At 35.5% G+C, this 15978-nt stretch overlaps 1 protein-coding gene across 4 annotated transcripts in view; it reads left to right on the top strand.

The window, feature by feature from the left end:
* Positions 1 to 15978, top strand: part of LOC128983225 (proteoglycan 4) — an 86688-nt gene that overhangs the window by 26650 nt on the left and 44060 nt on the right. For 3 of the 4 annotated variants that reach the window (XM_054402447.1, XM_054402442.1, XM_054402443.1), the window contains exons 4-7: positions 3093 to 3317; positions 6405 to 6542; positions 11974 to 12093; positions 13274 to 13342. In XM_054402447.1, the coding sequence (XP_054258422.1) occupies positions 3093 to 3317; positions 6405 to 6542; positions 11974 to 12093; positions 13274 to 13342 (552 nt within the window). The remainder of the gene's footprint in view (positions 1 to 3092; positions 3318 to 6404; positions 6543 to 11973; positions 12094 to 13273; positions 13343 to 15978) is intronic. The other variant, XM_054402444.1, reaches the window with a different exon arrangement.

Here is a 15978-nt window from a genome sequence, read left to right as displayed (position 1 = left end):
TATTTTAAAATATACAACAAATTACTGAAGACAAAGGTGTCCCGAACAAAAATGCAACAATGGCCACGTCGTTTATAACCATAAAACGATCATTGCTCTATGGAGGTTTCTCTTTCGATGTAAAAATTACATACATTACAACTACTCCTGATTTTTAACCTTACTTTAGATATGTTAACCTTAAAATGAGATAAGATAAGATAAACTTCCAATATTGAAGATATTCCATTAATTATGTATAAAAAATCTTAACTCTGGTTCAAAAGGTAATTTTTATTATTTTCTCATCTTTTATAAGGATGGCGAAATATACCACAAAAATCAACGAAACACTAATGAGTATAAAGAGGCTTGTTCGGCCATCGTTAATAAATTAACGATTTTGCCTTACTATATAGACAAGGACAATTACAGTTAACCATCGTTCCTTTTCCTGTATATGTTATATAAAGAGGCCAGTACAGTAGTCAATATGAATCTAATTTAAAAATCAACAAAATTCTCAGTCAATCCTCGGATTGCTCTTCTGAGATTTATGACCCTTTGAAAATTCGCTTATTTCTAATACTTAAAAAATAATAATATTTTAACAAACATTCATCATGAGTTCATCAATGTAATTTCCCTTCGGATTCAACTTTGCTTCAATCGTTCTACCATTGGAAATGCAATAGTTAGACATTTCCTTGACGAAATGTCATTGTAGAGTTAGTTAGGCAGCAATATTTTAAGTTGAAAAATCTAAAGAAAATCATTTTAATCCTGACATTTACCACTTGCTCAGACGATTGCCAAAGTAGGAATGACAATGGGATGGTCAATGTGTTTACGGCCACACTACATATTTAAATATTTGCTGAGGATCATTTAAATGGTTAAAATCAATGTTTTGTTAAAGAAGAGAGTCTTGAAAAATATACGCAAACGAATATAAGAATATTCCAATGACCTTAAATCGTAAACAGGATTACTCTTGAGATATCAATTATAATATCAGTTTTCTGTCCCCACCGACTTGAGGACTTAACAACCACTACTCGTAACTTCTTTGATAGGTTATGTTTTTGTTAAACCAGTTACTTCCTTTAGAATATTAGACTACTTAGCATTTACATATTTATAATTTTATCTTTAAAAATAACTTAAGCATCAATTTTGTTACGTTGATAATTAATTATTTGTAGGCTATTTACAAAATATATGAGGTTTCCAATAACTAATAATAGTTTACGACACGATCGCGTAAAGACTATTTACGCGAGTTGCGTACACTACTTTACCTACGACCGTTTTTTTTTTTTTTAATTACAGTACTACCAACACTACTCATAACTTCTAAGATAGGTTATGTTTTCGTTAATAACCTCTCATTGCCACTTATAGTTATGCAACGACTCATTGAATAGGTCTTATCAAGCTGAGAAATTTACGTTCGAACTATTAACAATTTTACTACTTTTCTCTCAATCCTTGAACCTCATTTGCCTGTTTCTAGCGCTGCAAACAAATACTGTAATGTAAGTAAACAACACGGTAAAGCAAATATTTTCAATTCTATGAACTGACTATTAAAAAAAAAAAAAAAAAAAAACGGCCGTGGATTAAAAGAAATACAATCAGTCGATGCCAGGCAAAATTCGTTACCGTACAGTGAATGTAATGACATACAGTTGTTTTTCGAAATAAATACTTGCGTGGAAAGTTCACTAAAGAACAGTAAGGCCAAAGTATATCACAACTGTACATCGTTCAAAAAATGTAGGCGGTTTGAGGGGAAGCGATTCCATCCCCTCAACCACATCTTAACTTTGAAAAACAACCGACAGCTGATTAGCTGACATATACTTTACACTTAAATAAGTGGCGGGGAACCCAGGAAATCCCCCTTAATCCGCCTACATTTTTTGAACAGACTATAGTCTAGAAAGTGACCTATTTCGGGATTAGATTGTGGTTTACAACTATCGAGCCATAATATTTTTTGACAATTAGCCTACTAAACGGTACTTTTCATCACGATGCAAAAAAAATCTCAAAACTTCTTGGTTTAAAAAAATTAGTTAAACGAACACTTTTTCGGCTAGGAAATAGTTATTTGTGTAACTAGAGGGCAAAGGCCTTTTGCACTCGTGTTACACATTATATTTTTCCTACAGTCACTATAAAGCGTATAAATAATTAGTCCTTCAAACACTATACAACACGTTTTTAGGTTCAGCTGGCAACACAAATAGGTGCCCTAGAGAAAGTAGTACCCGGTCCGTATCACTCCGCTATTTTTCCTCGGCAAGAAATGTGCTCCGCGACTTGAGAATATAGTTCCGTATGTTTTAGTAATTTGAAGTGGTTTCCGCGCCTAAAAAAATGCTTTAAAGTTATTTTCTTGTTTATTAAGATCGTAGGAATGTTTTAAAAACGTTTAAAAGAAAAGTCCAGAAAGTTCAGAAATACCGAAACTATAAACACAAAATGACAGGTTAAATCGTAGTTATAATGGTCAATCAGCTGCTCTTAATATTTTTAGGTGTTGCCAACCTATTTCTAAGCGTACACGGATTACGTGCATAATAGAACCACGTTGTTCTGTGTTGTTTCGTAGGAATCCTGATGTGCGCCAAAGTATAAACCGTACGACAAAGTTTAAACCGTACGACAAAGTATAAATATGCAGCAATCAGCAGCTTTCTGTACTATAAACAGTACAAGGAAGCCAAATTTGTCGGGTGACTGTAGGAAAAGTAATTTAATGTTTAGGAAATGCAAAATCATACGTTTTGTTATATTGGAAATCGACAATTTTTAGATAGATCATATGTACGGAGATGAGCTGTTTCGATATATTCTTATATTCTCATATAGAGAGACGAAAAATTATCATCAATACTGTGTGACATCACTAACAGCTTCTCACACTAACCTTTGAAATAAAATGAATGTAATAAACAAAGATGCATAATTATGACTTTTCTAAAGGAGAAAAACAAAATGTTTTAAATTTCTTATACATAACCATGCGTTTGCCGGATTGTTTGAGAAACGTTTGTTGAGTCAAAACCAAAGTACTTTTTGCACATTCCAAGTGTGATACATAGGAGAATACAGCCGGGGGTGGGGAGCAGCAATTGGCACCCATGGAAGAGGAGCCACCGGGGGCACAGCCTGAGCAAGCGCCACCACAAGAACCGCAACAGCAGCTAACAGAACAACCACCGGCCACCTCCGGCCAGGAGATCCAGCAAGAGAACATCAAGGAGGCATTGAAAGAGATCATCACTGAGATCGAGCAGGCTGTGGTAGCCGAACCCACCGACCCTCAGGTACTCTATGGGTAAATGATAGTGTTTATAGTTGTTTAGCCGCTATACCCGTGCCTTACAACGGGGTCAAGATGCAGAATATTCAATTTTGGTTCCTTGAAACTGCCGTAAAATTGTTGTTTCATCCTCCATTTAATTTAGAAATTAAATTAAACTGTACCACTTGACTTGATAACAGACCGTTTTCTAAACTCCGACTGTGGACACTTATTTATGGTATAAAAGTGGTGCCGATGCACTCATGAAAATGTTATGGGTTAGGCAAACGTCTGGAAAAACGTCTGGGCTAACTTTTTAACGCGTTGCAGTAGGAAACCCAAACGTGGCACATGTTTAAAACATATAAAACTGCACTTTTTCATCAAAGTCACAACTTTGCCCCGGATACAAAAATGAGCATTGTAAACATGTGCCGACTTTGGTTTTCCTACTGCAACGCGTTAAAAAGTTAACTGGGGGTGTTCCGACTTTTGCCTAACCCTGTTCAATAGACTCTTAGTAATCCGGCAGATATAGAACCGTGATACTGCCGGGTTAGTGAAAATGCCGGATTACTGGAATGTTATCAATATACACTGCAACAAGTGCATTTTAGCACTTAAAAAACGTCTCCGAGGATCGCAGGAACGAAAACAGCAGTTGCCGCGATCGGACATGATGAAGATGACGATTCTGTGACCGCGGGAGGCGATGATAACGTCTAAACGTCCGCGAGAGAGGCTCATGATTTTGACGCGATCGCGCAAGACGACGATGACGTGTCCGTGACCGCGGGAGTGGTTGATGATGCCTACTTGGCCGTGGGTGATTATCAGAATTTTTCCGCGATCGCGGAAGACTTCACCTGTCAAAAGACGCCGGATTACTGATGTGACGGAGTGGCGAAGTGCCGGATTAGAGAGGGTCTGCTCTATGTAGACCTAAATGATTTTATGTTTTAAAAATACGCTTACTAATTATTAGTAAGCGTATTTTTAAAACATAAAATCATATAGGTCTACATAGAGCAGACCCTCTCTAATCCGGCACTTCGCCACTCCGCCACACCAGTAATCCGGCGTCTTTTGTCTTCCGCGATCGCGGAAAAATTCTGATAAACACTGAGAAAAAAGAAAAATTATAATTATTAAGTGTATCTACTAAAAAAAATCATTTTGGAAGTCAATTGTGAGATAAAACGAATCCTAAAACTAAGTGTAATGTGATGTATTATAAATCATTGGTTGTTATAAATGCCACATAAAAAAGATATAAATAAGCCAAATGTTTCGATTATAGTAAGGCCTCTTTCCCTGTAGCTCACTAAGTATATTTTACACTGAGAAAAAAGAAAAATTATAATATTTGCCTTTAGTTTACCAAACATATCCTTGTTGTTATTTAATACACAATTTTCATGTTTGGACTGAATGTGCTAAAACACGGGTCCAGTTTTAAGTGTTAAATCGTTTGTAAGCTCTTGCACAGAGAACTTCACTGTTGCCTTTGTAACAAGAGTTCAACAAGTATAGACTATTCTTTGACGCAAGAGGAACTCGTTCTAACTCCCGACTGCTGTTTGTACAATCAGATGTTATTCTTGTGTCTATAAAATTATCTGCTTGAATATAACAATCCCCTTAAACAAATTTACAATAGTTATTTGTGTAACTAGCTCTCGTGTTCAGCAAAGGCAGTTTGCGCTCGTGTTACACGTTATATTTTTTACTATGAATCATATAAATAATTAGTCTTTCAAAGACTGTACAACACGTGTTTAGGTAAGGTTAAATCCAAACATTGAACGAAATGGGAAACGATGCACCAGCTGATCGTATTCGTAATATCATTAAGTGTTGCCAACTTATTTTCAAGCGTACACAGATTACGTGTATGATAAAAGCACGCTGTTTTGTGTTGTTTGGTTGGAATACTGATGTGCTCCAAAGTTAAAACTGTGCCCTAAGTAAAAACTGTACGCCAAAATAAGGCTTTCTGTACTATAATCTGTGCAAGGAAGCCCACTTTGTCGGGTGACTGTAGAAAAAAAATATTATTTTTAAATTACAACATAATGATTCGGCTTCTACTCTATTCTTTTACTTATTATTTTTCCCCACTTTTATAAAGTTATCCATACAATGCCAATGTCAAGGAATAATTATTATATTTTATCACTAGGGCCTAAAATGACTCTTTTGACCAGAGGTCAAGTTTTACGATCAAGGCGAAGCCGAGGACGGAAAATGCGCGAGGGTAAGAAAGTCACTTTTTGCCCGTGTGGTAAACTATATTTTTCGTCATATTGCACCTTTATTTGAACAAACTATGTTACAACACATAATTTAGAGTAACCTCTCAAAACTACTTCTAACTTGTTTTCAATTTAATTTGCTAATGGAAACAAGCAGCTGTTTAGTAAGAGTAGATGATTCAATCGTTTCGTGTATTACGATTGTGTTACAGTATATTATACCATCGATGTGTCGAGCAATCGACAACAATAGGCTAAAACAAACCTTACCTAATAAATCAATCAATAAATAATTTCAATCGATATGATTGCCACAACAATCAAAATTTATAACTGTTTACAACATCTGATTTTTACTTCCTAGAGACTAAAAATGATTTTTGCTCCCTAGAGAGTAAAAATGGTACTTTAGACCCGCAATGCATGCATTAAAACTGTTTTTAATGCTGTACGAAAAATAGTGTTATTTTGACCAAATAAGAATAGTACGGGATGATTTAACTAAATTTGCCAAATTTGATCAACATATATTTATAAAGGCCAGGTTTGTTCATTTATGCACATTGGTTCATAATCCTAGAAATTAAAACCTTAATTGATATATTTTACAAATATAGAGAAACGATTTAGATTATTATAAATTTAAACTGTTCTAAAATGTCAAATATTAACCTGGTTTGTATAACAAGTAGATTGATAAACTGCTGTGTTGCCAGACATGTTCCAGGGAGTTGTTTTAGATGTAGAATGCAACTCAGGCTAAGATCACTCTCTTCTCCCATTTACCTTTTACAATGATTAAATTCATCTTGAGTGTTCCACTGAGTTATAATTAATTGTTTGTCGTGCCACAGCCTGTTGCAGTGATCGATCTATCCCAGACAGAACCTGCAGAGCAAGTGATCTCTGGCCAGGAGATGCCTAACAAGCTAGACAGACAAACTTCCACCTCGTCCTTAGCAGACTATACAGGTCCTTCCTCTCAGAGACAGGTGAGATTTGGTGTTACAGTATCTGACAGCTGTTCGCGTACGTTTTTAATATAACAACTTTTGGAAATCCGTCAAAATATGATTGAAATCACACAGTGTGTGAAGAATTTATAAAAATATCTGTTTTTTGCATAACAGTAAAATAAAAAAAACGAAACGTGGATGTCATTGGTATGGATACAACATATAGTGGTAACACTGATGACATTGGTATGGATACAACATATAGTGGTAACACTGATGACATTGGTATGGATACAACATATAGTGGTAACACTGATGACATTGGTATGGATACAACATATAGTGGTAACACTGACAAGAGATTATGATGTGACACTTTTCAAACTACGGTTGTTTTCCATTTATTCTATACGTCGTTGACACATTCATTGTTTGGACAAGTTACATAGAACATTTATTGCAATCACAACATTATCATATATATTTAAAATGAATACTTAGCAATCCTGGTGGGGTAATAAATTCCCTATGAAATTGCAAACTTACATTTACTTTATACTGTACAATATATACAATATATATACTGTACAATATATACAATATATATATGTACAATATATATACTAAGATTTCTTTCATAGCAATGTAAGCCAGTTGAGCGGAGCGATCACGTTTGAAGCAATAAAGCTATAAATAAAATCATTTTATTGATATAATACAAAATACAACTATTCCATCAATTTAACCTATCAGTTTCGATCAGAACTATCACCATCTATAACAAGTTTCATAAGTAAAGATGTAGATATTAAATACATGTCCTTTGTATCGGTATTTTTCCTGGGTTTGCTTAATTTCATCTGGTATACCCACAGTTAAATTTGGTTGCACCCGACCTTGAATCTAAACCAATCGACATTTTCTCATTATTTTACAGAAATAATCCTGCATGGATCCATACGATTAGCAGATGCAACTTTTTAAAGACTTGCCTGCTTTTAGAGAATTCCACAAATAGTTGTTACCATACCTTATGAGGTTTGTTTTATTAAATTTTGTACATTTAACGTAATTATTATAAGCAATGTTTTCAAGCAAGTGTTCTACATTCAACTATCTCAAAACATTGCCAGAAGTAGTTGTTGTTCGTGCGTTTCGGGCATTTATTGCTTGTCTTCATCTTCTACAAATATCAGGCAGTTTTGAGAACGCATTCTGAAATTTTACTTAATATGACACTCTTATGTGAATTAGGTATTTTCTTGTAAAACAAAACGCAAAAATTAATTTATCCTTCTAGGGCATAATAATATACCCCAAGTCGTTGCCAACACAACAATCAATACAACAAGTGTGTTTCCAGCACGATGATATCATCAAAAATATTTCAAAGTAAATAATAAGAAAGCATGTTCATAATAGCCTATTTAGTTTAAATATTGATTTGAGAATACTTAGTTTTTAAACTGCAGAATCAAGTAGCTGTTTTAATTTCCAACAACATAAGATAAATGTTATTTGTTATAACCTTATTTAGCTATGTTAATCAAATCTGTAAAATAATATACCTATTTGATCAGTGGTCTTTTGCAAATTGTAGCTTAAATGTAAACTTGAGACTTTTTGTATTATTTGATCAGTGGTCATCATCCAAATATTTTTCCTTTTATTTTTTTATTTGTACTGTGTTTAGGTCGTGGCTTGATTTTAACATATGCTATGATCCCCTGTTTTGTTTACATTTACGTCGTTATTTTGTAACCATCATGGCAATCCGTAAGGCCAATGTTAAAATTTAAAAACTATGAGTTACTTTCAAAATACATATGCATTATCAAAAACTGAAATTGGTTTCGTCTAAACCTTCCAAACATTTGACAAAACAACCTTAGTAAGATTGGCTAAAATATGTTCAGCGGTTATTGAGTTAATGTGTTAGAAATTTTGCATTGAAGTCGACCAAGCTTCGCTTCGCTCCACTCAAAAAACTATAAATAACATCTACATCCTCATTTTGTATGCAGTTATGTGTGTTTCTGAAAATAAGAGCTTTTTTAATCATCAAAATTATAAATTTGCCAGAAATTTGACATTGCATTTAATCAATTATTACTTACTTTACATACAAATGTACATATTTCAAGGAATATTTATTTGAAAACCTTGACATTATCCTAAAAATATAAAATTATTCAGACCATAATAATATGTTGTTCAAATCGTGACGAAATTGTCATACGCTAATACATCGAATTAATACACGAATACTTGTTATGACACGACAACATGGCCGATGTTGCGTATTTAGAAGGTCGTGATTGTAATAAGGTAACTATAAAGCACACAGTGGAAAGTGTAACTGCCACCTCACTGGACTGTAGGAGAGAGTTTCTGGACCACTGCCTTTGCTGAGGTGTCTAAGTGTGTCCATGCATGTTCAGAATGTAGGCTATGTGTCGTTTGCTAATCTGCTTCCAATACAATACTGGTCAATTGACCTCTTTAAATATTCTTTTTACACGTCACAGATGTATATTTTTAAGGCGTTTTTTAGACGACCACTTTCTAGACTATGATATCCGTAGGCCTAGCTATACATATTATAGATATATAAATACAAATTGAATTATAAATATTATAAAATAACTATACATATTAAGATTTGTATTATTACAAGTATAAAGCTACCTATGAAGGCATTTATATTACTCATGGATATTAAAAACATTATAACAGCAATTTTATTTGCTAAGGTATTCGATATTGTTGTGTAAGTTATATAATTTGGTAGAAAACAAAACACAGGTTAACTCTAAGCATTACAAGAATAAATTGTTGTTCATTTTATGAATGTTATGATTGCAGTTCTGTCTACCTACACACACATGAACTACACTGCATTGCCTTTTTGTTGCATGACCCCTCGAACTTCAAAGTCAGCTGTTGACTTCTTGTTGATGAGTGTCCTGTAGTGTTATGTCTGTATAAAGATCAAATACAAACATGATCTTGTGTAGTCTGAGTGTTGGTGTGTTACATGTTGGAAGCCAGTAGCTGGATTTACCCAGACATAAATCAAAAATTATAGCCTATGTGTAGAGCAATGGTTAATGACCTTCTGCATACATATTATATTATGTGTTGTACAAGTTTCGTTTCAACCGTAGCCGACGCAACCGTTTGCACTTAACCATCAAGTGTGTTTGAGGAACGAGTGCTTGAACAAATAAACATTTACAGTTACGAACCAATGTCTGCAATGTGGGCAACGCATAGACTGTACTCGTCACCTTTATTGACGTAATGAAAAATTGTGTTTTTTATTATTTCATTGTGCTGACGAAACGCGTCGCAGAAGTCACAGCAGAACATCAGAAGACTGTTCAGTAATATTAACTGTCATTCCAGTAGTAGGGTATGAATACTGATTGTATTTGGTTCCTTGCAGTTGCGCTCAGCAGCCCAGAATATATTTAACATGATTTATCATTAATGTGAAATCGTTGGCATACAGTGTGTATTAAGCAAGTTTAGAGTTTTAAACCCAACACTGATGAGACAAGCCAATTATAATGTGAAAAGGACATATTATTAGTCAGGTTGGGTAGCAGGAAAATGTTTCAGTTCTGGCAGAGAGGCTTCAATTTTAGGTGGTTATAGTATACTAGTTTCTGAACCTAAAACCGTCCAGACCCCAATTTTTAAGGACCTCGGTCGTCCGTAATGACGTCATCAAAATGGCGGCCGTAAGAGGATGCTAGGTCCCCATGAATTGGCTATAACGACCGAATGCCAGAACCGATTTTCATGAAATTTGGCACACAAGTGCTTGAATACATTATCTCGGTCTGGGTTGAAAATGGTCAAGTTTCATCAAGTCATTTCAAAATGGCGGCTGTTCAAAACTAAAAAAAATATGAGGAAAATAATTGTGAATTGTTTTATACAGGGTGAGTTTTAAATGAGTTCCCCCCTACCTTTTTTATACATTTCTTAAGTTATCAACTTTAAACCATATCAGATCATTCTAGTGTAGCAAGTACTTCATTTTGACTGGGTATAAATTTTTGGCCGCCATCTTGGATCCGCCATTTTGGATAAAAAGTTATTTATTCAAATGTAAAGGTAGGGTTGTGACCCACCGTTTTTAAACAAGACTTTTACGCTGAATACGATGCTGCAATCCGTTTAAAAAAATGTTGATCCATTCTAAAGTTATGAGAACTTTTTATAACTTTATTTTTAGTCCATTATAACAATGTGCATTTACAAACTAAGGCCATAATCTCAAAATAGTGCTAGATAAAGATAACTGGACACCACCATTCATTGTTGACCTATTTTCACTCAGTTATGACGGATGTATTTTTTTCAGCCGCCATCTTGGATCCGCCATTTTGAAGTGTGATAAATTATTTTAAATATGAAGGTGGTGTTGTGACCCATCATTGTGAACTACTTTTTTATGTTGAATTCAATGCTGCAATCCGTTTTTCATTGTCATATTTGGTTTTTGAAATATTGACATTTTAAATCAAAATACTTGTTATATTTTGTCAAGAAAGCTTGATAACAAAAAACGGATAAAATAAAGCCCAGTCAAAATGAAGTACTCGCTACTCTACAATTATCTGACCTGGTTTGGAGTTGATATCTTAAGAAATGTATAAAAAAGTAGGGGGGAACTCATTTAAAACTCACCCTGTATAAAACAATTCACAATTATTTTCCTCATATTTTTTTTAGTTTTCAACAGCCGCCATTTTGAAATGACTTGATGAAACTTGACCATTTTCAACCCAGCCCGAGATAATGTATTCAATCACTTGTGTGCCAAATTTCATGAAAATCGGTTCAGGCATTCGGTCATTATAGCCAATTCATGGGGACCCAGCATCCTCTTACGGCCGCCATTTTATGACGTCATTATGGACAACCGAGGTCCTTAAAAATTGGGGTCTGGGCGGTTTTAGGTTCAGAAACTTTTATACTATAACCACCTAAAATTGCAGCCTCTCTGCCAGAACTGAAATATTCTGCCATCATATGCAGCTATACGACCCCACTATATGTACAATACAGTTTCGTATCGATATTTATTCAAAGCATATCAGTAAAACTACAGTACTAAAAGTTTGAATTTATCTCGTATTCATTCATGTTACTATGCCAGTGGCAGGAGTTCAATTTATTTCGAGATCCCAGATTTGAATTTCTTTTAAGTTTTGGTTTCAGTTTTGAGGTTTGAAACTTATTGTTTTCGCCATCACTACAGCCATGCACATGTTTCACTACCAAGTCTGTCTATGTGTCCGAGTGCTTGTATTTACTTCTACATATATAATGCACAATGCAGCCCATATATAGCACCATTTCTCATATCCGTACAAGAGGTCGTTTACAGGCTCTACACACAGTTTGTGTGTGTTGTGTTGTTTTGTATATCCAACCCCACCCCTGACTCTAGGAGGAGACCATTGACTTGTCACCCCTCAGGAAGCTGTTCCCTTCACTGTTCAGCGCCTCCTCACGGCCAGTATCCCTCCCCTCCACCACAGACCTCGTCCATCTATGGCAGAGTCTCCAGGTACCTCCTGCTGCTGTCTACACAGCTCACATCGCTTCTGCTTCCACTTCTACTCACTTCGCTCAAATGTGTTGGTGAATAACAACAACTTGCCTTAATTAATAGTAGAGCTTACAAGGGTGTGGTCTGCCTCTACGCAAAAGCATGTGTTCTTAGGCATAGTTGCGGAGGACGATGTTGTATCCCAGTTGTAAGAGTCTGTCTATCTAGGTTTAGGTTAGACACCGGGCGAATCGGTCAAAATATATTTTATATCATACCTTCATTCTACTTTGCAAACTGCTAGAATTACAAAAGAAGCATTCTTCGCTTGGTTTCTAAAACTCCAAACCATAAACTACTTACTCCTAATTCCTTGTGACCATTCTTGTTAAGTCGTCAGGCGTTATAATATTCAAAGAGTAAGTAGGTAATGCAGACATTTGGTTTTGAGGTAGACCATGGTCAATTCTTTTGGTGTGTTTTTAAACTAATAACATTAATAAGGGATGTTTTTTTTCCTATTTTGGTTTCCTAAAAACAATGTAATATGGATAAAGTTGTTACATTTCCATCTACCTATGACTATTATTCGATAGTCCATTCCTTAACACATTAAAAGCGATTCTTCCATAGACTAACACTTAGAAAAGAATCAGGTATTATTTCACCTTTAATCTTGAAGCTGATACAAGAGATTTGAGTGTTTTAACACTTAATATTCACACGCTAACATTAATACTCTTCCACCCAAATAAACATTTTTATGCACTGAACTTTAATGCATATGAAATATCATAGATTGTCTGGCACTTCAGATACATTATTTGTCATGGCTAATAACACTGTTAGTGCAGCAAAATAAATTTTCATATCCCATTTTAAGGGTTTATCAAGCTCAACAAATTTATGTTTTAGGTGCAGGACATTGCCTTATAAAATGTCGTAATACGATCAGGAAAAAGAGTTACAAAATATTATCAGAGTTAAAATGAATGGACTATTTGTGAAAACATGTAAACCATCTACGCCATTATCATAATTCAAAGAGTATACGTTATTGAATCTAAAAACTCTGAAACAACATGGTATGCCTTAGGTTTTCTTAAAGGAAAAACGTATTAAGTTCATTGATTGGGTAGAGCTTTTTAATCCACAAATAATTACTAAAAATATCAATGATGATTTATTCTGTTTCTAGATAGCACAAGAGTTGAACAACGTAATCAAGGAATCTACAGAGGAAGAAAATCAACAGGAAAATATTCAGGTAAACTATTATGTACCGGTACTATTATCTGAACCATTCAATATGTTTGTCAAACTGTTAGACCCGGGTTTGGAGCGATCAACGCCTCGCTCTATGATGTATGTTATTTTGCAAACTACAAAAAATGTTGTAAAAAATGGCCATAGAGATTTGGCACTCTGGACTACAGCCCAGCAGCTCATATACAAAGTATGGCCTACAATTGCCTACAAGGGCCTAAGAATGCATTTTAACACTACTCACTCCTCGACCATTGACTCCTTAACTTTTTTATGCTGGTCTGCATAATATAGTATTGGTATTTATCGGATTCGGATTAAATAATATTGGCTGCGTTGAAGATTCAAACAAGAGCGTCATACAACATAGATGTATGATCTATAGTATAGTCTAGTATATATTAGTATAATGTAGTATTAGTATTGCTTTTTCCGGTGTTTTACTAAAACTGTATCTTGACTAAACATAGTATCTCTAAGTTAGCTGTTATAGCGTATATGGAAGTATATGATAGTCTACATAAATGAGGTGTGCTATGGACATTTACACCACTTGAATCACATGTTATCGTAATTAATATTTTCTCTCTTGCAGCTAATCGCTATTATAGGCTTTCAGTAACGGTTGATACGAAATTGTATCTTGTTAATTTAAAAATTTAAAAATGAAGCATTTTAGTAATTTGTATAGTCTTTTTACGTCAAAACTACTGTGCCAATATTCATGTAATATTAGCCTACCTACAATGCGAAGGAAATTGTTCCTCTCGTCGTTTTCTTACCCATCAGTTATACAAACGATTAAGTATATGAAAATTAATAGTTGAGTGTAATGTTGGGAAGTTATACTCGGAAACGTGCTATATCATTGGCATAACTGAACTAGTTAGTAATCGTGTGTGCTTGGCTATCTTTTTGGACTATATCCATTTTACTGCTGCCAGTATGTCTGTCTGTCGTGTGTGTGGGCGTGTGTGTGTTGTGACAGACTTGGGGGGAGTGTAAAGTTGCAAAACCACTCATATTTTCAGTGATTCTGCTCCTTAATCCAACAGAGTATCTCATAACTTGTAGCTTTAAAATAGTTCCATGTTCGTTGATAGTTCAGTTAATTATTTATGAATATGGACCAGGAGGCTTAGTAATATTCGACTGCCCATTTCTGCTTAAGGTTTTCATAAAACATGGTATTCTACAATTACGTGAAGTTGTTAAGCTATCGAGGAATCCAGTGACAATTACCATCCTCAGCCAATGTACAGTAATTGCTTAGTCCTCAAAAGTCGGTAGTTAAATAGTGTTCTCTTCACATAACAGGTATTCTATCTTGCCTGAAATTCTGATCTGAAGGCGGCGCTGCAGTCAATATAGGTACAGCTGCGTGCTGCAGGTATTGCACACCACTTGACGAAGGCGGTGCTGCAGTCAATATAGGTACAGCTGCGTGCTGCAGGTATTGCACACCACTTGACGAAGGCTGCGCTGCAGTCAATATTGATACAGCTGCGTGCTGCAGGTATTGCACACCACTTGACGAAGGCGGCGCTGCAGTCAATATAGGTACAGCTGCGTGCTGCAGGTATTGCACACCACTTGACGAAGGCGGCGCTGCAGTCAATATTACAGCTGCGTGCTGCAGGTATTGCATACCACTTGACGAAGGCTGCGCTGCAGTCAATATAGATACAGCTGCGTGCTGCAGGTATTGCATACCTCCTGACGAAGGTGGCGGTGTTGCAGCCAATATAGGTACAGCTGCGTGCTGCAGGTATTGCATACCATTTGACGAAGTCGGCGCTGCAGTTAATATAGGTACAGCTGCGTGCTGCAGGTATTGTATACCATTTGACGAAGGCGGCGCTGCAGTCAATATAGGTACAGCTGCGTGCTGCAGGTATTGCATACCATTTGACGAAGGCGGCGCTGCAGTCAATATAGGTACAGCTGCGTGCTGCAGGTATTGCATACCACTTGACGAAGGCGGCGCTGAAGTCAATATAGGTACAGCTGCGTGCTGCTGGTGTTGCATATTACCTGACGTAGGCGGCGCTGCAGACAATATAGGTACAGCTGCGTGCTGCAGTTATTGCATAGCACTGGAAGAAGGCGACAAAAAGAGACTCATGGGAAGTTTACAACAGGGGTCAGCAAACTTTTGAACAGTCGGGCTATTAACAGTTATGAAAATTAACAGCTTTATTTATCTAGCACTTGTCTGTGGTGGACTAGAATGTTTGTAATTGTTATAATACAACCCATTGCCAAAATTTAGCAGAAACAGCGTTTTTTTTACTAACTTTTAATACGAATGCAATCAAAACTGAGTTTTAAATTATAATTATTTTTGCCTACAAAGTCATTGATAGGATTTGTGAATATGCACTCAATTTACAATTTCAATCCCTTTACTGATCTAAATGTTGTTTCACCAACCTTCATAGTAGATTTTTGTCGGCCAGTAGATGCAAAAAATATATGTTTTAAATGTCTGTTCACATAAGTACAGTGATTCAAACTTAAAAATGTACTAAACCTGGGTAAAACGTTTTATTTTTCAGTCCCCTTTATTTACGTGAGTTTCTTTGGATGTAACCGTGGCCACGGGATGGATATAAGCCGACTATAGTTTAGTTCGTT

This window comes from Macrosteles quadrilineatus, unplaced genomic scaffold (genome assembly GCF_028750875.1).
Source record: "Macrosteles quadrilineatus isolate MER2022 unplaced genomic scaffold, UCM_ALF_1.0 Scaffold_1__1_contigs__length_201487025, whole genome shotgun sequence".
NCBI lineage: Eukaryota > Metazoa > Arthropoda > Insecta > Hemiptera > Cicadellidae > Macrosteles > Macrosteles quadrilineatus.
This window is presented reverse-complemented; position numbering and strand designations above follow the sequence as displayed.